At 33.8% G+C, this 22,458-nt stretch overlaps 4 protein-coding genes across 8 annotated transcripts in view; 1 reads left to right on the top strand and 3 right to left on the bottom strand.

The window, feature by feature from the left end:
- LOC134728096 (protein retinal degeneration B-like) overlaps positions 1-9,040 on the bottom strand; it is a 64,698-nt gene extending 55,658 nt beyond the window's left edge. For both annotated transcript variants that reach the window (XM_063592506.1, XM_063592509.1), the window contains exon 1: positions 8,953-9,040. The gene's annotated coding sequence lies outside the window, so the exon portion shown is untranslated. The remainder of the gene's footprint in view (positions 1-8,952) is intronic.
- The window catches only part of LOC134728098 (uncharacterized), a 313,423-nt gene that overhangs the window by 159,430 nt on the left and 131,535 nt on the right, over positions 1-22,458 (bottom strand). The gene's annotated exons all lie outside the window — the stretch shown is intronic.
- Positions 13,558-17,760, bottom strand: LOC134728095 (uncharacterized). The gene is made up of 2 exons (XM_063592505.1): positions 17,647-17,760; positions 13,558-14,871 (listed from the first exon to the last, which is right to left on the bottom strand). Exon 2 carries the CDS (start codon positions 14,818-14,820, stop codon positions 13,705-13,707), a length of 1,116 nt encoding a protein of 371 aa, XP_063448575.1. The 5' UTR covers positions 14,821-14,871; positions 17,647-17,760; the 3' UTR covers positions 13,558-13,704.
- LOC134728094 (WD repeat and SOCS box-containing protein 1-like) overlaps positions 17,213-22,458 on the top strand; it is a 30,741-nt gene continuing 25,495 nt past the window's right edge. The window contains exons 1-2 of one of the 4 annotated variants that reach the window (XR_010108769.1): positions 17,213-17,237; positions 19,659-19,746. Coding sequence is in view for 3 of the 4 variants with exons in the window: in XM_063592502.1 (XP_063448572.1) it covers positions 19,689-19,746 (58 nt within the window). In the remaining variant the exon portion in view is untranslated. Of the gene's footprint in view, positions 17,238-17,306; positions 17,394-19,658; positions 19,747-21,529; positions 21,591-22,458 lie in introns of those variants that run through there. The other 3 variants (XM_063592502.1, XM_063592503.1, XM_063592504.1) reach the window with 3 other exon arrangements.

Here is a 22,458-nt window from a genome sequence, read left to right as displayed (position 1 = left end):
TACATATGTGGTTAAATTTTCGGGGTACGAAGTGTGATTCATTTTTCCGTAATTTAGCAAACCCCGAGTATCCTTTTGCGATGTTGCTCCTCATGGTAAAAAATCCCAATTTTAACACAATAAGTTCTTTGAAATTTTAATACTTTGAACACATTTCATAGCTCCATGGTTTTTACACATTTATTCTGTGTTCCCTTATTTTCTAAATTAACACTAATGCATGGTTCAGCTCAGTCATTTGTTTATCATAGAAATGTGTCAAATATCACTACACAGAGATTTTTTGTTTACACGTGACTTTTGTGTTCCTCATTTCAAGGCCCATTAGGGGAATTGTCCCATATCAAAGAACCCAACCCATTCATTTTTTGTCAAAATCAAACTAAGTTTAATTTTGGACCCTTTGGACCTTAATGTAGACCAATTTGAAAACGGGACCAAAAGTTAAGAATCTACATACACAGTTAGATTCGGCATATCAAAGAACCCCAATTATTCAATTTTGATGGAATCAAACAAAGTTTAATTTTGAACCCTTTGGGCCCCTTATCAGTCAGAGCTCAGACATAAATAAGTCTGAATCTGCTTTTGACTCATAGAGGTCTAAATTTGTAAGTTTTAGGATTTGTCTCCCTTTAATGTAAGACAAAATACGACTTGAATAAGTCCAACATTGTTAAACAAGAAATAATTGACCAGAATCAAAAAGTTGCAAATATCGACTCCTACAAGTCGATGAGTGATCAAAATTGGTTAACTTCAAGACCCACGCATACTTATAAGGAGGTCATGCATCTAAATCAAATAATGACAACATTGAAAGTCAATGCTTTGTCTTCTAAAGAAAAATATGAATGAGACTCTAAAAAATCGGAGATAATGTTAATTAACCTAACAATGCAACCACCTGGAAGCACACTTAATGAGGTAAAACATCTGTGTTTAGTAAGGATGTTCAATTAGATAATTAAATATAGATAGCTCAAGTCCTTCTGAACTCTTATACAGGTTTTTGCTGTCATAGGTGGTGTAGTTTGGCCAGAAAGTAACATTAAGTTTTTTCAGCAACATAAATAGACCTAAACAAGTCTGTCATTTTCTGACTTAAATAAGTCTAAAATTGAAACTACGTTTTTAACATAAATACATGTTTTGACTTATATAAGTCAAAAACAAAAATAGACTTGTTTATGTCTGAGCTCTGACTGCTTATTCTGTTGGGACCAAAACTCCCAAAATCAATACGAAGCTTCCTTTTATGGTCATAAACCTTGTGTTTAAATTTCATAAAGCTCTATTTACTTAAACTACAGTTATTGTGCAAAAATCAAGAATAATGCTTATTTGGGCCCTTTTTTGGCCCCTAATTCCTAAACTGATGAAACCAAAACTCCCAAGATCAATCCCAACCTTTCTTTTGTGGTCATAAACCTTGTGTCAAAATTTCATAGATTTCTATTAACTTAAACTAAAGTTATAGTGCGAAAACCAAGAAAATGCTTATTTGGGCCCTTTTTGGCCCCTAATTTCTAAAATGTTGAGACCAAAACTCCCAAAATCAATACCAACCTTCATTTTGTGGTTATAAACCTTGTGTTAAAATTTCAAAGATTTCTTATATATTCACTTTTACTAAAGTTAGAGTGCGAAAACTAAAAGTATTAGAATGACGACGACACAGACGACGACGCCAACGTGATAGCAATATACGACGAAATTTTTTTCAAATTTTGCGGTCGTATAAAAAAAAGCAAAATTTCCTTAAAATTACCAATTCAGGAGCAGCAACCCAACAACAGGTTGTCCGATTCATCTGAAAATTTCAGTTCAGATAGATCTTGACCTGATAAACAATTTAAACCTCAGTCAGGTTTGCTCTTTATGCTTGGTTTTTGAGTTATAAGCCAAAAACTGCATTTTACCCCTATGTTCTATTTTTAGCGGTGGCAGCCATCTTGGTTTGATGGCGGGTCACCGGACACATTTTTTAAACTTGATACCCTAATGATGATTGTTGCCAAGTTTGGATTAATTAAGCTCAGTAGTGTCAGAGGAGAAGATTTTGTAAAACATTACTAAAATTTACGTAAAATGGTTAAAAATTGACTATAAAGGGAAATAACACCAAAAGGGGTCAACTGACCATTTCGGTAATGTTGACTTATTTGTAAATCTTACTTTGCTGAACATTATTGCTGTTTACAGTTTATCTCTATCTATAATAATATTAAAGATAATAACCAACCAGATGCTCCGCAGGGCGTAGCTTTATACGACCGCAGAGGTTGAACCCTGAACGGTTGGGGCAAGTATGGACACAACATTCAGGCTGGATTCAGCTCTAAATTTGGATTGTGATTAAATAATTGACACAGCATGGGTTTCTGACACAGAATGAATGTGTTCTAATGAACTTAAAAATTTTGTTTTCTCTTAGAGCAATTCACTATGCTGTTGAATATTAATCCTCTCAAAAAAATGTTTGAAGAAATTTTTATTTTATTTATGAAATTTCATTTCAAATGAAAAAATTGAACCCAATTTTTTTAATCACATCCCCCTTTCCCTTATTCCAAAACTAATCTCAATTAAATTTCTAATGGAGTTTGCAACAATAACTACTCATTTAAATACATCATAAAATATTAAGATGTAAAAAAACTGCTTGTTATCACTGAATGGTAAAGATTATTTTAATTTATCAGTTGGTAGTAAAAAGTGAATATACATTGTATATAACAAAGTTTTGAGTTGATTCTGGACAAAGAAAGATAACTTCAATTAAAAAAAATATTGCTATTTCACAATATTGTGCAATTAGATATTTCTTGCTTACTATTCTGGACAAAGAAAGATAACTCTAATTAAAAAAAAATATTGCTATTGCACAATATTGTGCAATTAGATATTTCTTGCCATTGTGCAATACTGTGCAATTGAAAAGACTTGCTATTGCACAATACTTAATATAATATTTTAGATCCTGATTTGGACCAACTTGAAAACTGGGCCCATAATCAAAAATCTAAGTACATGTTTGGATTCAGCATATCAAAGAACCCCAAGATTTCAATTTTTGTTAAAATCAAACTAAGTTTAATTTTGGACCCTTTGGACCTTAATGTAGACCAATTTGAAAACAGGACCAAAAATGAAGAATCTACATACACAGTTAGACTTGGCATATCAAAGAACCCCATTTATTCAATTTTTTATGAAATCAAACAAAGTTTAATTTTGGACCCTGATTTGGACCAACTTGAAAACTGGGCCAATAATCAAGAATCTAAATACATTTTTAGATTCAGCATATCAAAGAACCCCAAGGTTTCAATTTTTGTCAAAATCAAACTAAGTTTAATTTTGGACCCTTTGGACCTTAATGTAGACCAATTTGAAAATGGGACCAAAAATTAAGAATCTACATACACAGTTAGATTCCGCATATCAAAGAACCCCAATTATTCAATTCTTGATGAAATCAAACAAAGTTTAATTTTGGACCCTTTGGGCCCCTTTTTCCTAAACTGTTAGGACCAAAACTCCCAAAATCAATACCAACCTTCCTTTTATGGTCATAAACCTTGTGTTTAAATTTCATAGATTTCTATTTACTTATACTAAAGTTATGGTGCAAAAACCAAGAAAAAAGCTTATTTGGGTCCCTTTTTGGCCCCTAATTCCTAAACTGTTGGGACCTAAACTCCCAAAATCAATACCAACCTTCCTTTTGTGGTCATGTACATTGTGTTTAAATGTCATTGATTTCTATTAACTTAAACTAAAGTTATTGTGCGAAAACCAAGAATAATGCTTATTTGGGCCCTTTTTTGGCCCCTAATTCCCAAACTGTTGAAACCAAAACTTCCAAAATCAATCCCAACCTTTCTTTTGTGGTCATAAAACTTGTGTCAAAATTTCATAGATTTCTATTAACTTAAACTAAAGTTATAGCGCGAAAACCAAGAAAATGCTTATTTGGGCCCTTTTTAACCCCTAATTCCTAAAATGTTGGGACCAAAACTCCCAAAATCAATACCAACCTTCACTTTGTGGTCATAAACCTTGTGTTAAAATTTCATAGATTTCTATTAACTTTTACTAAAGTTAGAGTGCGAAAACTAAAAGTATTCGGACGACGACGACGTCGACGACGAGGCAGACGACGACGCCAACGTGATAGCAATATACGACGAAATTTTTTTCAAAATTTGCGGTCGTATAAAAACAGTAAAATTTCCTTAAAATTACCAATTTAGGAACAGCAACCCAACAACCGGTTTTCGGATTCATCTGAAAATTTGAAAGCAGATAGATCTTAACCTGATAAACAATTTTACCCCATGTCAGATTTTCTCTACATGCTATGGTTTTTGAGTTATAAGCCAAAAACTGCATTTTACCCCTATGTTCTATTTTTAGCCATGGCAGCCATCTTGGTTGGTTGGCGGGGTCACCGGACACATTTTTTAAACTAGATATCCCAATGATGATTGTGGCCAAGTTTGGTTTAATTTGGCCCAGTAGTTTCAGAGGAGAAGATTTTTGTAAAAGCTAAAGCCGCCGGACGACGACGACGGACGACGGATGCCAAGTGAAGAGAAAAGCTCTCTCGGCCCTTTGAGCCAGGTGAGCTAAAAAGGAGATGTGGTATGATTGCCAATGAGCACGCTGAGACAACTGTTTAGTGGCGGATCGAGATATTTTCATAAATGGGGGCCCACTGACTGCCTAAGAGGGGGCCCACTTCAGTCATGACTCAGTGATTGTCTATATGAGCAACCAGTTTTTTTCCCAAAAAGGGGGAGGCCACCTCCCTTAATCCGCCTCTTCTGTCCACTGGAGACCAAAATGAGTTCACCCCATATATAACCTTGATACAGACAATTCCTGTCATTGACACGTTCGAGTTGAACACACTGAGTTCAGAGAATGAAGAATTTATACTTTTGAAGAAAATCTTGTACATGTATCTATTCTTCCAATATTTTGCTCCAATATATTCTTTGCCTTCATACTCATTCTTTTAATACAATAAGGTTTTTCAAAATATATTTGACATTTTCATTGGCAAATGTTAACCAGATGCTCCGCAGGGCGTAGCTTTATACGACCGCAGAGGTTGAACCCTGAACAGTTGGGGCAAGTATGGACACAACATTCAAGCTGGATTCCGCTCTAAATTTGGATTGTGATTAAATAGTTGACACAGCATAGGTTTCTGACACAGAATGAATGTATTCAAATGAACTTAAAATTTTTGTTTTCTCTTAGAGCAATTCACTATGCTGTTGAATATTAATCCTCTCAAAAAAATGTTTGAAGAAATTTTCTTTTTATTCATGAAATTTCAAATGAGAAAAATTGAACCCAATTTTTTAATCACATCCCCCTTTCCCTTATTCCAAAACTAATTTCAATTAAAACATTCTAATGGAGTTTGCAACAATTACTACTCATTTAAATACATCATAAAATATTAAGATGTAAAAAAAACTGCTTGTTATCACTGAATGGTAAAGATTATTTAAATTTATCAGTTGGTAGTAAAAAGTGAATATACATTGTATATTGTATATAACAAAGATTTAAGTTGATTCTGGACAAAGAAAGATAACTCCAATTAAAAAAAATTCTTGCAGATATTTCTTGCTAACTATACTGGACAAAGAAGGATAACTCTTAATTAAAAAAAAATTTGCTATTTCACAATATTGTGAAATTAGATATTTCTTGCCATTGCACAATACTGTGCAATTGAAAAGACTTGCTATTGCACAATACTTAATATAATAATTTTAGATCCTGATTTGGACCAACTTGAAAACTGGGCCCATAATCAAAAATATAAGTACATGTTTAGATTCAGCATATCAAAGAGGCCCAAGAATTTGATTTTTGTTAAAATCAAACTTAGTTTAATTTTGAACCCTTTAGTTTAAACATATTTATTTATAGTGGATTGGGAAACAAGTTTTGCAACTTATATTAATCCCTTTCCACTTTGCGGGTGCGAGTGCTGCCTTGTAGCGGCATAAGCCTACTCTTTTTCGAAATCTACAAGGGTGTCTTTAACGTGCAAGAGATGTGGCTCTCTCTTAACACGGGCCAGCCATTTATCGTCCCCGTCCGACGGACTATCATCGTTTCCTCAAGACCATACTCGCAAATGGTGTCAAGGGAGAGCCGAAAATTGAGTTTCTGAAATTTTTATCCCAAACGGGAATCGAAACCCTTTGCACTTTAATTTAGACCAATTTTAAAACTGGACCAAAAATTAAGAATCTACATACACAGTTAGATTTGGCATATCAAAGAACCCCAATTATTCAATTTTTGATGAAATCAAACAATGTTTAATTTTGGACCTCAATTTGGGCCAACTTGAAAACTGGGCCAATAATCAAAAATCTAAGTACATTTTTAGATTCAGCATACCAAAGAACCCCAAGGTTTCAATTTTTGTTAAAATCAAACTAAGTTTAATTTTGGACCCTTTGGACCTTAATGTAGACCAATTTGAAAACGGGACCAAAAATTAAGAATCTACATACACAGTTAGATTCGGCATATTAAAGAACCCCAATTATTCAATTTTGATGAAATCAAACAAAGTTTAATTTTGGACCCTTTGGGCCCCTTTTTCCTTAACTGTTGGGACCAAAACTCCCAAAATCTGTACCAACCTTCCTTTTATAGTCATAAACCTTGTGTTTAAATTTCATAGATTTCTATTTACTTATACTAATGCTATGGTGCGAAAACCAAGAAAAATGCTTATTTGGGTCCCTTTTTGGCCCCTAATTCCTAAACTGTTGGGACCGAAACTCCCAAAATCAATACCAACCTTCCTTTTGTGGTCATAAACATTGTGTTTAAATTTCATTGATTTCTATTTACTTAAACTAAAGTTATTGTGCGAAAACCAAGAATAATGCTTATTTGGGCCCTTTTTTGGCCCCTAATTCCTAAACTGTTGAAACCAAAACTCCCAAAATCAATCCCAACTTTTCTTTTGTGGTCATAAATCTTGTGTCAAAATTTCATAGATTTCTATTAACTTAAACTTAAGTTATAGTGCGAAAACCAAGAAAATGCTTATTTGGGCCCTTTTTGGCCCCTAATTCCTAAAATATTGGGACCAAAAGTCCCAAAATCAATACCAGCCTTCCTTTTATGGTCATAAACCTTGTGTTAAAATTTCATAGATTTCTATTCACTTTTACTAAAGTTAGAGTGCGAAAACTAAAAGTATTCGGACGACGACGACGACGACGACGACGACAACGTGATAGCAATATACGACGAAATTTTTTTCAAAATTTGCGGTCGTATAAAAAAAGCATGACAATAGCACTGATAAAAGCATGCTTTGTAAATATATATGACAGCAAAAAAAAATTGTGGTGTATAATGCTATCATGTCATCGTCTGTGTCCTTCTCGTCCAAAGACGCATTTAGTTTCCAGACAATAACTTTAGTTTTAGTAAATGGATCTCTATGAATTTTTACCAGAAGGTTCAATGCCACTAAAGGTAGTACAAGATTACTCTGACGTCCAACGGCTGTTTTGCCAGACAAGCTGTGGGACATCAGAGCTCGTCCAATATCAAAAAGTGGATATTTGCCCACCTAAAATAGATGCGCTGCTTCTTCGCTTCTGGTGCCGACTGACAGCCTTGTAATTATATAAATAGGGCATCTATCTGTTCAATTGTCATTTATCTCTTCATATATGTAAGTTTCACCTACATGTACCTGCCAACCTTTATTTTCTCATAATTAGACAGTTTTGCACAGTGACCCAAAAGGGCCATTGATTTCTGCATTTTGCCTTTCATTTTCAAAGATTATCATGTGACCAGTGACGAGAAAACAGTGATGATTTATGCAAATGTCCATAATGTAACACCACATTCATTTAAGATGCAAGTTATCTAAATGTCCTAGAGCTACCGATTGTAATGTGGTTGGAACTCAATGCTTCATACCGATCTCCTGGAAAGGAGGTGAAAAATCATGGTTTTCAACTAAATGTTAAATATCGATTTCCTATAAAAGATTTTTAAAAAATATAAATATTTGCATATTTTGAGTCTCGAGACCACGAACTCTCTCTTAACTTGACGTCCATTTGAAAGTGAAAGTCAAAATGCCGAAATCGATGGGTCTCTTTGAAAACTGTTAAAATATGGAAAAATAAAGGTTGACCGGTAGGTGAAACATACATAATGAAGAGATAAATGAAAAATGAAGATTGATGCCCAATTTATATAATTCCAATGCCGTCAGTCTGTTCCAGAAGCGACAAAGCAGCAAATCTATTTTGGGTGGGCAAATATACACTTTTTGATATGGGATGAGCTCTGACATCCCACGGCCCCAGCTTGTCTGGCAAAACGGACATTGAATGTCAGAGTAATCTCAGACTACACTAAAGGCAGGTTGGGTTATTTGTTACTGGAGGACGTGTGTTTCATCAGACTGTCTGCATTCCAATGGGAACAAACTGTGCCCCTCTACTTGCTGACTTGTTTCTTTATTATTATGAGGCTGACTTCATGCAGGAACTTCTTAGGAAGAAAGATAAGAAGTTAGAAATATCCTTTAACTTTGCTTTCTGCTATTTAGATGATGTTCATGTGTCGTTCCCAATGACGGCATTTTATTATAAAACCGGACGTGGGTACACACAGCCTAGATACTTTATGTTTGATCCTGTCCTGTTATGCTTTGTCATTTGATGTATGTACAAATCAAAATGAATGTATACATCTGCATGATCTGGTCAAGGATTTGTATACATTTGTACATCTGGTGTTGTCGGTTACACAAGCCTTGCGCAAGGGCGTACTTATGGTATTTAAACATGTGCATTACTTTAAATAATTGTATTGCATATCTATTGGTCTATTCCACAACTAACTGACTAAATAAGAACTAATAACTACCTGATATAATGGTCAATTTGTTTGCATGAAGATGTCCCACTTTCATGAATAACAAATCAGGAAATGTCGCTTACAACATTGAAAATAACAAAATATGTATTCCGTCCCGCACATTTTTTTAGAGTTAAAAATAAATGGATAAATTTAATTAAGAGACATGATACAGAAACTTGATTTTAAAAGAGTGGAGAACTGATTTAAATAAGGATTTATTCTTCTTGCGTTTCAGAAAAACCATCAACGTACTGACGTCAAAATATCCTTGCCATCATTCGTCAGAGGTCTCAAATAATTAAATATGAAAAAAATAAATCAAATAATATATTAAAACCAAAAATAAAATGCTATATCGTAGAAGCTTGTCGATTAGTTTTAACCAAGCCAGTCTTCGACGCATCTAAATTTGAACAAGCTCGCTATTTAGAGAGAGTCGATCGTTGTGTAGCGGTTTGTGCATCAGACTACTAACAAAAAGGTCCCTGTTTCGTTTCCCGTACTGGGATGAAAATTTCAGGGACTGAATTTTCGGCTTTCTCTTGACACCATTTCTTAGTATGGTTTCGAGGAAACGACGATAGTCCGTCGAAAGATGGCGACAAATGGCTTTCTCGTGTTAAGAGAGAGCCATATCTCTTGCACGTTAAAGACACCCTTAATTGTAGATTTGATTTCGAAAATTCTTGAGCAGGCTAATGCCACTACAAGGCATCAATCGCACCCGCAAAGAGGAAAGGGATTAATATAAGTTATATTGTTACCCAATCCACTATACATAAATATGTTTAAATTAAGCCCACTATTTTAGTTTCTGAAATCATGTATAAAACCAAAGAAAATGTATTAGGTGTTGCTGTTTGAATAAGACATATTAAAAATCCCTATTAAAAAAATAAACATAGTTGAAAACTAAAATGACAATGTTGAAAATAAGAAAAGTCAGCTATGTTGTGAAGTTTTAATTATTAAATGGCATGGTTCCTAAATATTTACAAGATTTTTTTTTACTGGTAATCAAAATTATAATTTACGTTCAGCTGATGAAAAACTATTAAATCTTCCAAAACCGAAAACATTTACATATTAAGGTTCTCAAATATTGAACACTTTACCAACTGAAATAAAAAAAAAAGAGTAATACACTTGTATCTTTTAAAACAAAATGTTACACATTTTTCATCTATCAGTGTGGAAATTAATATGCTTTTTATTATTATCTAGATACAATTGCATGTATATTGTGTATAATATATCATTATTATTCTGTATGGACTTATAAATATGTTATTATCATTTTGAGGACTCTCAAGAAAAACAGTTTTAACTATTTATTTATTTATTTTGTTTTAAGTAAAAAAAAAGGGACAACCAACGCATTCTGTTTACACAAGTAAAAGTGACATGAGTGTATGATTATGATCACTTACACTTACTAATTCGTCTTTTTTGTGTTATCTATTAAATATTCAAATTAATATCAGAAAAAATAAATAAAAACACTCTTTAATCTATATATTTATCTAGTTCCTAGTATCGGATGATAAACTAGTGGGTTTTCCTAACTATTTTTAACAGAAATTCCTTGGTTCAATGTATGGACGACCTGAATACCAAAACATAATTCAAAATTGAAATAATCTACGTGGTCTTTTTTTTTAAATTTTCACCGTGGACCTTTGCTATTCTTCATCCTTTAATAAATTATAGATAAAACAAGTCAATTGTGCCGCTATGACCATTAGGGGGTTACGGCGGACCTAAATGCCAAAATATGCGAGAAAATTAAGACATAGCCAATTTTGAATAATGAAATGGATATTTTGAATAATGGAATGGAATGCTAGGACCTTTTAGCTTTTTTTTCTACTTTTGGAGTATCAAGAACTCGTTGGAAGTACTTGATAAATTGCATGCTTATATTGGTGATTTTGAATCTGTTCAAAGTTTTGATTTTTCTACCCTGTATACCACCTTGCCTCACATTCTCATTAAGAAAAAAATCACACACATAATTAAATGGGCATTCCAAAAATCAGAATGTGAACATATGTTCAAACTCTTTTAGGTCATTTTTTAGTAGCAATAGAAAAAAAACTATGTTAATTGGACATGCTTTGGTGCTATATATGCCCTTGAATTTTTACTAGATAACATTTTTGTTCGCTTCGGGAATTCCGTATATCTTCAGATGTGCACTGTGCACCCCTTATTGCGGACATGTTTTTGTATTGTTATGAGTTACAATTTATGACAAAAAGAAGCAAAGACCCATCGAAACAACATCTGATAAACAAATTTAATAATACTTTTAGATATTTGGATGATATTTTGGCTCTCAATAATGACGACTTCAGTATGTATATTAATGAAATTTATCCTGTTGATAAAGCTAATACTAACAATGGCTACTGCCCTTTTCTTGATCTTGATATCTATATCACTAACGGAAAGCTGAATACTAAAATTTATGATAAAAGGGATGATTTTTCATTTCATATCGTTATAATTATCCGTTTTTAGATGGTGACGTTCCCTTGTCACCATCTTACGGTGTTTATATATCTCAACTTGTACGATTCGCTCGTGTATGTAACAATGTTTTAGATTTTAACGAGAGAAATTTGTATTACTGAAAATTATTACACCAGGGTTTTCGATATCACAAACTAGTCAAAACATTTACTAAATTTTATCATCGGTATAAAGACATCATTCGTAAATATAAGTCAACATGCAGACTTTTTATACGTTCAGGTATTTCACATCCATTTTTTTTATGGAAATATTCTTTATAAAGCACAAAGGTGTCAGTATTCACCTCAGAAACTTACAAACCTTTGAATAGACTTATTAAGAAGGGATATAATTACGATACTGTTGTCAAGTCATTAAAGATTTTTTTGGCGGTAATATTGATTCACTGATAAGGTCTTTGCATCGGAACTAAACACATTTATTCTAAAAACAGTTGTTGGCATGACACGGGTTATGTTCTTCTCATATATTTTATGATGGTATGATACTAAACCCCTAACGGGAAGGATTGTGCCTGATGTTCGTATGATGAAATCATAATCTTTCAGTCAAGATTAATTGAAGTCTGGAGCTGGCATGTCAGTTAACTGCTAGTAGTCTGTTGTTATTTATGTATTATTGTCATTTTGTTTATTTTGGTTACATCTTCTGACATCAGACTCTGACTTCTCTTGAGCTGAATTTTAATGTGCGTATTGTTATGCGTTTACTTTTCTACATTGGTTAGAGGTATAGGGGGAGGGTTGAGATCTTACAAACATGTTTAACCCCGCTGCATTTTTGCGCCTGTCCCAAGTCAGGAGCCTCTGGCCTTTGTTAGTCTTGTATTATTTTAATTTTAGTTTCTTGTGTACAATTTGGAAATTAGTATGGCTTTCATTATCACTGGACTAGAATATATTTGTTAAGGGGCCAGCTAAAGGACGCCTCCGGGTGCGGGAATTTCTCGCTACATTGAAGACCTGTTAGTGACCTTCTGCTGTTGTTTTTTATTTGGTCGGGTTGTTGTCTCTTTGACACATTCCCCATTTCCATTCTCAATTTTATGTTGACTTATTTGTAAATCTTACTTTGCTAAACATTATTGCTGTTTACAGTTTATCTCTATCTGTAATAATATTCAAGATAATAACTCAAAACAGCAAAATTTCCTTAAAATTACTAATTCAGGAGCAGCAACCCAACAATGGGTTGTCTAATTCATCTGAATTTTTTTTTCCATGTCAGATTTGCTTTAAATGCTTTGGTTTCAGAGATATTAGCCAAAATCTACATTTTACCCCCATGTTCTATTTTAAGCCATGGCGACCATCTTGATTGGTTGGCCGGGCCGCCGGACACATTTTTAAAACTAGATACCCCAATCATGATTGTGGCCAAGTTTGGTTAAATTTGACCCGATAGTTGCAGAGGAGAAGATTTTTGTAAAAGTTAACAGACGACGACGGACGACGGACCCAAAATGATGAGAAAAGCTCCCTTGGCCCTTCGGGCTGGGTCAGCTAATAAGCCACTTCTCAATGTTTAACTGGACTAAACTTAATGTTCAAAGATTTTGATAACCAATGCAATACTTGTTAATCCTATATTAGATCTTTGATTCCATTATGCTCATAAGCTATATAGTCATTATAGATCAGAACATGAGTTCCGATACAAGGATTTAACTCAGATTGAAGAACTTTCAACCTATGTTTGTCTGGCTAGCATTATTTTGATAAATGATTTAAGAAGTATTAAAGCTAATAAAGTCCAAACAATAAAGAACTTCTGATGCAGAACTAAACAAAATTTACAACAACAACAAAAGATCATAACCATCCCTTACCATGCACCCTCAGATTAGTAATCAATACGAGAGAATTAATGCATCTTTTCTTAGTCAGGAGCCTGCTATTCATGCAATGGTTGTCGTTCGTTGCTATTGTTTTACACTTGTCATTTCGGGGCCTTTTAAAATTCAGTGGCGGATCCAGAGGGTCGGGGAGTTGGGGTAGGGGGATCCCCCCTTTTTGACGAGTAATGCATGTGGGAGGGTGACATATTAATAATGATCGACTAACACATTTCTAATTCTTTAACTCATTTTTTAAATATCAGTATCACAATATTCAGTTCAATTTTCAGATGCAGTTCAGTCCGAATTCCAAAATACTGTCCATTAACGTACACTTCGCCATAACGCAAATGCTTTGCTATTTCATGCAAGAACATCAAGATTCACCCTTGGCATTGCCCGTTACAGGTGTACGTTCCACCAAATTCAAGTGCTGAAAACTTAATTATTTGTGTATCAATTTTCTTTAAAGACAAAAACTCCCTCTTAAACACAGTGATGTTAATAATTGCGTCGTAGCTTTCAATGCACGCTTGTCTGAAACCGGTTATTTCGGGACCATACAGGCAGTCGCTAAATGTAGACAAATCTGCTGATGCTGATAGGTGGATTTCATGCAATACGCCGTACACCTTTATTTCAAACAATCCACCACAGCCATTATGTGTAGCAGAAAACATTGCATTCCCTGGCCGATAATTCAAATTGAGATTTTTGGCAAGATTACGATATCCCATTAAATACTGTGTGGTTGTTATTCCTCCTAATGATACTAATCCTCCTGAGAGAGCAAATGATATATTTTGGCGCGAGACACCTTGTGACCATATCCAGCCTTTAGGAAAGGAGTTCCCCCAATTCTTCTCCATATGAACTACGCCATTGGTTCCCCCAACTAATTGTCCTGTTTGAACGTCCAATAGCTCATATTGAATGACAGGTGATCTCAGACTAAATACAAACCAGTGAAGTGGAACAAACGGAAGTTTATCAATCCAACCTTCAGGTCCCTCCCCGTCTGGTCCCCATGGTACAGGTTGTCCAATTATACCTCTAAAAATGTATTTTCCAAAATCAAAGCGAAATGTTGTTATGTTATTAGTTTGTGTAAAGAGACCAAACGGAGTTTGCCATGTGAAATGAGGCGGACTTTTATCATCTGGATTTTTGATAACAGGGCCATTCCTGACTGTCACATTAACATCCTTTGCATGACATACGACGTTGGTAGAGTAAAGCTTGCAAGTATTATTGTGTTCTATGCAATGGTTTCTGTGTAATAACGAAGCCAGTACTTTGGGAGAGGAGGAATTTGTTGACGGTGCAGACAAGACATGACCAAATAACAATCCATAGCTATTATTGGTACTGAAATCAATTAGTCTCATGTACCATCCTTCAAAGAAAGGCCCAACGGCTGGGTAAACGTGCGGATCAAACTGGTTCGATATAGATACCGACACTAGATTGAAACATACAGCCCAAATCAATATCTCCATTATTGTCAGTCAGATATTATACTTCTTTTACTAACAGGTAATTTCCACGATCTGAAAGAAAATTGAATAAGTTTTAGTTCGTTTGCAGATTTACTTTAAATTATAATTTACATCTTAATAAACATTGACCACGCCAAAGCCGACCACCGAAAGAAGGGTCGCTCAAGTATCGCATGTATAAATATGATTTTTTTTCAACAATGAGATTTTAGTCAGGTGCACGTGCTAACTATATAAGTTAGGCTGGATATATTTAAAAGGGGCTTAAAATTACTTTATATAAAACAGACAGTGCAATCCCTTCATTCTGATAAATCCTGGATCCACCAAAATTATAACGAATACAGCATGTTTAATTTTGGTACTACTGAAAATAATGTTAACTCAACTTTAGTTAATATTTATGTTTTTTTCCTTTTATATATTCATGCCAAGAAATTGCCTCCGTTGAAATTCTGCAAACACCCCAAAGAGCAAATTACGTCATGGATGATTAATATTAACCATTGGTATATATGGCTGTGTTCTAAGCGACACGTACATGAAGGTCAAAATTAATTTGTTGAATGAAATCAAATCTTAAAATACTAATGGGTGCCGTAGGAGGTCGACCGGAATTTTTAGCGAGGATTTCTTGGCATGTGTATGTTTTGTATATACATGTATATGGCGTGAGAATATCGGGAGCCTGCGCTAAAAAATTACACCGTTGACTCATTTGGCAGATGGATAAACTTTATTTGATATTTTTTCTGCCACAAGTCACTTTGGGTCCGTAAAAGGTCTGTTACAAGGCAAAATGTTTGCCCTTTTCCAGTATACCAAAATTTTCCACAATGTCCGCCCTTAATTCCAGTCTATTAGGCGTCAGTAAAGTTTACATTTTTTCCACATTCGTTTGTTTGTTCTCAGTATTTTGGATCAAATAATTCAATGGTGGTCGTTTGTTGGTGCTTATCATTTTTTTTTTTTATTATTGCTCTGTATATATATATATATATATATACAACTCGTCTAAACATCAACCCAACAATGTTAGATCTGTAAATTTGCTTTCGCAAATTTTTGGTTCTTCCCTCGCCGGGATTCGAACCCATGCTACTGTGATATCGTGACACCAAATCGCCTGCACTATATGGTCATTTTATTTGAACTGTTTCAAATTTGTTTTCGTCGTGTCAAACTTGACTTTTGGGTGTACGAATTTTGTAGAGCTTGAGAAGAGGGTACGTGCCAGAAAGATACAAGTGTGGAATTGACTTATGATCAGTAAAGCTGTGGCAAGATAGACTTAATTGTTCGCTAAAGTCTTTTGACAGGCCTGACAATAACCAAATCTGATTACTCAGTGAGAATAGTTTGTATTTACTGCAATCGGAATCCGATTCTTCTTATTAATCCATGGTAACACGGCAAAAGTTAAAGTTACCACGTATTAGGATTATCCACTAAATTGCTTGGAGATGTAGGAACTTTAATTGCAAATATTGTATACAAAGATATTTTGATTAGCAAAGAATTTACACCTATTTGGACAAAAAAGTGTGAGACGATCTTATGTAATAAAATCTGTCACTTAAGATATGACAAAGGAAAAAGGAATTCTTAATATGTTCTTAACAATTTCTTAATATAACAAAGAATAAATTAACTGTGCAGTTAATTGTAACAAAACTACAAAATGATTTTCTTTTGAAGAAAAAATTCAAATATTAAATAAAATAAAAGCCTTTCTTTATAAAAGTTCAAATAGGAATGTTTATGCAAAATTACACTGTAACACTGTACTGGTATATCAATGTGGGTTGTCATCTCATTTGCAATCATATATTTTTTTAACTTTATAATGAGAACGATCCGTCTTCAGCGAGCTCTTGTGTTCAGAAATCTTCGGAACACTTTTTGCAATCTAATGTTTCGTGGATTCTTCCTAAAATCCCGTCTGGCCGAGAAGAATGTTTTCCGTTTGACTTCAACACAAAAAAGTCAAACGGAGTTTAGTAGTCTCTTAGAACCCCCCCTCCCCCCCAAAAAAAAAACCAAAACAAACAACAACATAAAAATAAAATAAAATAAAGATTAGTGGGAACAAAGTAAAACATTTAATCAGAAAGTTTATAAAGAATAGAAACGTTAATTTTATTTTTGAAAAAATACGAAAACGTGATATCCAGTATACCCCCCAGTAGAACACGAAAAGTGTCACGATGGAGAATATCGTTCAAGGTCACAACGGACACACCCCCAAGTTTACTCTGTGGAATGTGTTGCATCATGAGATAAGGATGATAAGGGACTATGAACAGGAAACCAGTACGTGCCAAAGTTTTGATCTGTAGTGTGTTCATCTCTTGATCAATTATTAAGTGGATTTCGTTGATAAAATAAGCAATAAACACACAGTATTCCAGATTGGGGTAAGTAAACAAATTCACAGAAGAAATGGTGTAGATGAAAATAAAAATCACCTATTTGAAGCGCACAATAAGTTAGTCACGTGTCAATGAGTAAATCAACACTTTAGTATCAATCAAAAATTCGGTCATTTACCTACAAACAGAAAAACATTGCTGGTAAGATATCAGGTTATCATGTTAGATGTGTTTGTTTATTTATGTCGATAAAACATAGTTAAAAATCTGTAGACACTAAACAACAAACGAATTGCAAGTAATGTCATAATGTGATATTAAACTTTCAAGTCACAAGTCTTTCATTTCAATTATTTACATTTAAAATGAAAATATATTTTGTCAGAATCTGGGAATTTTCAGACGGAAATTGTGATATCAGGAGAATAACAGCCTTGACATTCAAAATACATACATATTCTTGGTTCCATGAAATATCTTAAATCTTAAATAAACACAAACTTCAACCAGCAACAGTTCTCAGGACACTGAGGTGATGACCTACATAATAAATTTTATTATTCACGCATCATTGCACATGTAAACAGAACTTGATAAAAACGATATCTGACATTTCAATTAATTAAATCTTTGAACACTACTTTATATATGTTTTTAAGTGTTTTATAATTTTAATTTTATTCCAGTTTTCCAAAATATATAATTATGTACTTTCTTTTTTGTTCAACATGTTCAATACTCGACACAATTTGTTCAATAGACCACTTTCGAGTTCATCCGTCACCGGCAAAAACTCGTCAATTATGCACGCCTTTATGACGTCATTTACCAGATAGAGGGGTTTGCCTGTATCCCTGCACTATTTACGTTCATCAAGCGTCTAAGTGATCGTTTTTGTGCAGGATAAACTAGAAATAATGGTTGCTCTGTAGGTACTTACTGACAATTCCCTAATGACAGCAGTGTTGATTGTCTATTTTCAGAATTCAATTTGCCAAATAATTCGTACAATATAGAATTATAATTTTCCAACCACTCGCTCAACATTGTAAGGAAGTGACGACGCCCCTAAACGCACAGATGACGGTGATAAAGGCGCGTATAATTGACGAGTTTTTTCCGGTGACGGATGAACTCGAAAGTGGTCTATTTTCTTTGAAAAATCTTTACTCTTTTTCTAGTAGTATAATATTAAACTTAGGCTAGACATTGAAGGGTAATTATTTTACTTATCATATACCATTAAATTGTGTAGTGGCAGATACAAGGTGGGATGGGGTGGGGAGCGGTCCGGATTGTTTTTTTGGATGATCAATGCATTTGAATGGGGACATTCAGTTGGAACCCTTTAAAAGTGGTTAAACCAGACATTTTCATATGTGGGGGACCACTGACTGCCTAAGAGCAGATAAGAGTGGAACTGATTCAGTCATGCTCCAGTGATTCCCTCTATAATCAAGCAATTTTTTTCACAGTAAAAAAAGGGGGTGCAAGTCCACCTTTGGATATCAGTCACAGTTGCAAATAATTATATAAAGATTAGTGGCAAGAGTGCCAATGAGACAACTCTCCATTCAAGTCACAATTTGTAATAAGTAAACCAATATAGGTCTAAGTATGACCTTCAACACAGTGCCTTGGCTCACACTGAATAGCAAGCTATAATAAAAGTAAATTATAATGTATGGTAAGTACATGTGACGTAAATAAAAAAGTAAATTTTGTTTTGTTCACAATGTTTGATTAATCTTATTATTGAAAATTACTTGTATAAGTTCATGTACATGTAAGTTTTTTTTTACATTCCCTAAAATTTTCAAGTTTTGAGGTGTAAAAACGATTTTTCTCAGGTTACATTTTGTAGCTCATAATTTTTATATCAGCAGATTCCCATTGATTGTGTTACACAAACAACTACTAAATATATAATAATTATAAATAATATGTACATATAAATATATCTTGAAACAGGATACTATGTGTATCTTTTGTTTATTTTGAGAGTGGTAATATATATACAGTCATGACCATGATGGCAGTTAATTATTATATATATATATGATTTAAAATAGTAACAGTTTAATAATCATCATTCATCATGTTCATGATAGGGACAGAATAAAGATACATGTAGTATTCCCAACTTGTACATGTATGTATACATTATATATTTTGACTATTCATGCCATTCAAAGCTTTAAAATATTTGCGCCTTTTGTAACAGTCTACAGCAAAAACTACAAGTTTCGAAGACCAATATTTCAAAGAAAAATTTAATAACCGGCGGTTAACATGGTTAAAGAATGACCCGGTCGGGTTAGGGGAAACCATCAATTATTTTCCCATGGCCTAAGTAATATATACATCATGTACATTCAATGTTATAAGATGCATGTTTTTTCATGACATTTAATATGTACATCTTAGAAGTACTTTTTTACAAATTTGAACATTGTATGATTTCAGATCATTGGATAAAACAGTAGAACTTAATAAATGAGAACCACCTCTTCAAGACCTTCTGGGTTCCAGTGTATAGATTCTGATGATATTAGTAAGTTTACATAGTATTGTCAAACTAACTTATATGTACATGTATCAGTAACTTTACCTTCTGGGTTCCAGTGTATAGATTCTGATGATATTAGTAAGTTAACCAAGACCTTCTGGGTTCCAGTGTATAGATTCTGATGATATTAGTAAGTTAACCTAGACCTTCGGGGTTCCACTGTATAGATTCTGATGATATTAGTAAGTTTACATAGTATTGTCATGTACCAGTAACTTTACCTATGATTGTCAAATAAAACTAAGATATCAGTCTACCCACTATTTTCAAACTTACTCAGTGTAAAGACCTGGAGTAATTGGATTGTTAATTGGCCAACATTCATAGACAGGGAGGGATGTAGTAAGGTATATTTTCATAATCAGTTATCATAAGGAAAATAAATATGATATTTGACGTGTTCTTTAAATATATATTAGGACCCTTTTATAGTTGCTGTTGGTTGTTAGCCAAAGCTCTGTGTTGAAGGCTGTACCTTGACCTATAATTGTTTACTATTATAAATTGTTACTTGGATTGAGAGTTGTCTCATTGGCACTCATACCACATCTTCCTATATCTAGATATATTTTTAGACTTTTAGAATAATTATGCAGAATTGTATATATCATTTTCTTGATCTTCGTGCTGGCAAATCTATACATGTACCTACATGTAGTGTCTATTTCTACAGACATTCAATCACTACCATCAAACTTCTTAGAAACATTGTTAGTTTTAATATGCCCATCTTTTAGATGGGACGTATTATGGTATACCGTAGTCCGTCCGTCATCCACACTTCGGACAATTACTCAAAAAAATTTTCACCAATTTCCATGAAACTTAAGTGAATTATTTATATCTATTGACGGAAGCTCCCTTTCGTTTTTTTTTTAATTTCAGATTTTAAGTTTTGAATTTATGGGGCTTTATTCATAAAAAGGGTGGGATTTTCAACACTTTGGACAATAACTCAAAAACACTTTCACCAATTTTCATAAAACTTTGGTGAATTGTTTATATCTATTGATGTAAGCTCCCTTTCAATTTTTATAAATTAAGATTTTAAGTTTTGGATTCATGGGGCTTTATTCATAAAAAGGGGGATTTTTAACACTTCGGACAATAACTCATAAAGGCTTTCACCAATGTCCATAAAACTTTGGTGGATTGTTTATATCTATTGATGTAAGCTCCCTTTCAATTTTTATAAATTTCAGATTTTACATTTCCGTGTTATGAATTTTTATGCTTAAAAAAGGGGGGATTTTCCAATTTTGGGACAATAACTAACACTTTCGTTAAAAGAGCAACGGGCGTATCATTCGCTTAAGCGCAACCCTTTATTTCGTTTGAGTTGTTTTACATCATGTACATTGTCATATCGGTGCCTTTTATAGCTGACTCACAATGTGGTATGCTTTGCTCATTGTTGAAGGCAATACGGTGTATTAAACTTGTAAATTTCTGTGTCATTTTGGTCTCTTGTGGAGAGTTGTCTCAATGGCAATCATACTACATCTTTTTTTATATCGAAAAATATAAATCTAATTTTATTGTTATGGGATGGACAACTGTCATGACTGAATGTATGTTTATAACAAGAAAACCGTAAGGATTGTCCATTGATAAAACTAATACCTACTTCATTGATAAAACTGGTATTATCTTAGTACTTAAATGTCAAACGATGTCATGTGGGTACTGTCTGATCAGGGTCAAGGTCATATGTGTTTTATCTGAATTAGGTTGTTATTGTTTATAAAAAGTTACATGTAAAGAGTCATATACTGGTTGAGAAATTATAAAAATGACCAGGACAAGTTTTCTGAAAGGAGATACAGGAGGTAAATACCTTACGTTTGTGTGTGTGTGCATGTGTATTTTGTTTTGTTTATTTGAATCTTGTACTTACACATGTACTGTGTACATGTTATTTGATTATATAACTGCATTGTGTCTGATATTGCATCAGAAAGTTTACAGTGTTGTTGCCCCCATGCTTTGCAGTTAACATACATGTATTATATTTTACACCATGCATACATGTGCATATATATTATATTAAAAATGTAAAATTATCTAGAACAGCCATAATTTAGGGAAACAGTAGGGATAGTTTTTGGGGTGTATGTAGGGAGGAGAGTATAAGATTTTGATGTGCAAGTGAAGTGGAGGGTTTAAGGAGGACAGAGTTTTAAGTTTTTTGGTTGTATGCGGAGAGGAGTGTTTAAGTTTTTGATGTGCAAGTGAGTTGGAGGGTCTAAATTTTTCATGTGCAAGTGAGTTGGAGGGTTTATGTTTTTGATGTGCAAGTGCATGAAGTGAGGTGGAGGGTTTATGGTTTTAAAATGGGTATAAGGACTCCTGGAGGACAGAGTTTAAGTTTTTGGGTTGTATGCGGAGAAGAGAGTATAAGAGTTTAATGTGCAATTGAGGTGGAGGCTTTATGATTTTGGTGTGTATGTGGGGAGGAGGAATGGAGATATTGGTGTGTATGTGGGGAGGAGGAATGGAGATATTGGTGTGCATGTGTGGAGGAGGAATGGAGATATTGGTGTGCATGTGGGGAGGAGGAATGGAGATATTGGTGTGTATGTGAGGGATTAGGATTTTAGAGTGGTTATTGGTTTTAGAGGGTTTTAAGTTTTTGGGGAGGTATGTTACAAAAAAGGCATAAGATTTGTGGTGTTCATGAGAAGGAGGGATTAAGTT

This window comes from Mytilus trossulus, chromosome 8 (genome assembly GCF_036588685.1).
Source record: "Mytilus trossulus isolate FHL-02 chromosome 8, PNRI_Mtr1.1.1.hap1, whole genome shotgun sequence".
Lineage (NCBI taxonomy): Eukaryota > Metazoa > Mollusca > Bivalvia > Mytilida > Mytilidae > Mytilus > Mytilus trossulus.
Note: the sequence above shows the minus strand (reverse complement) of the source record. Positions and strands in the feature narration are given on the sequence as shown.

Bases quoted from the DNA above. Each gene is read 5' to 3' on its own strand.
- LOC134728095 (XM_063592505.1), bottom strand. From the start codon at position 14,820: ATGGAGATATTGATTTGGGCTGTATGTTTCAATCTAGTGTCGGTATCT.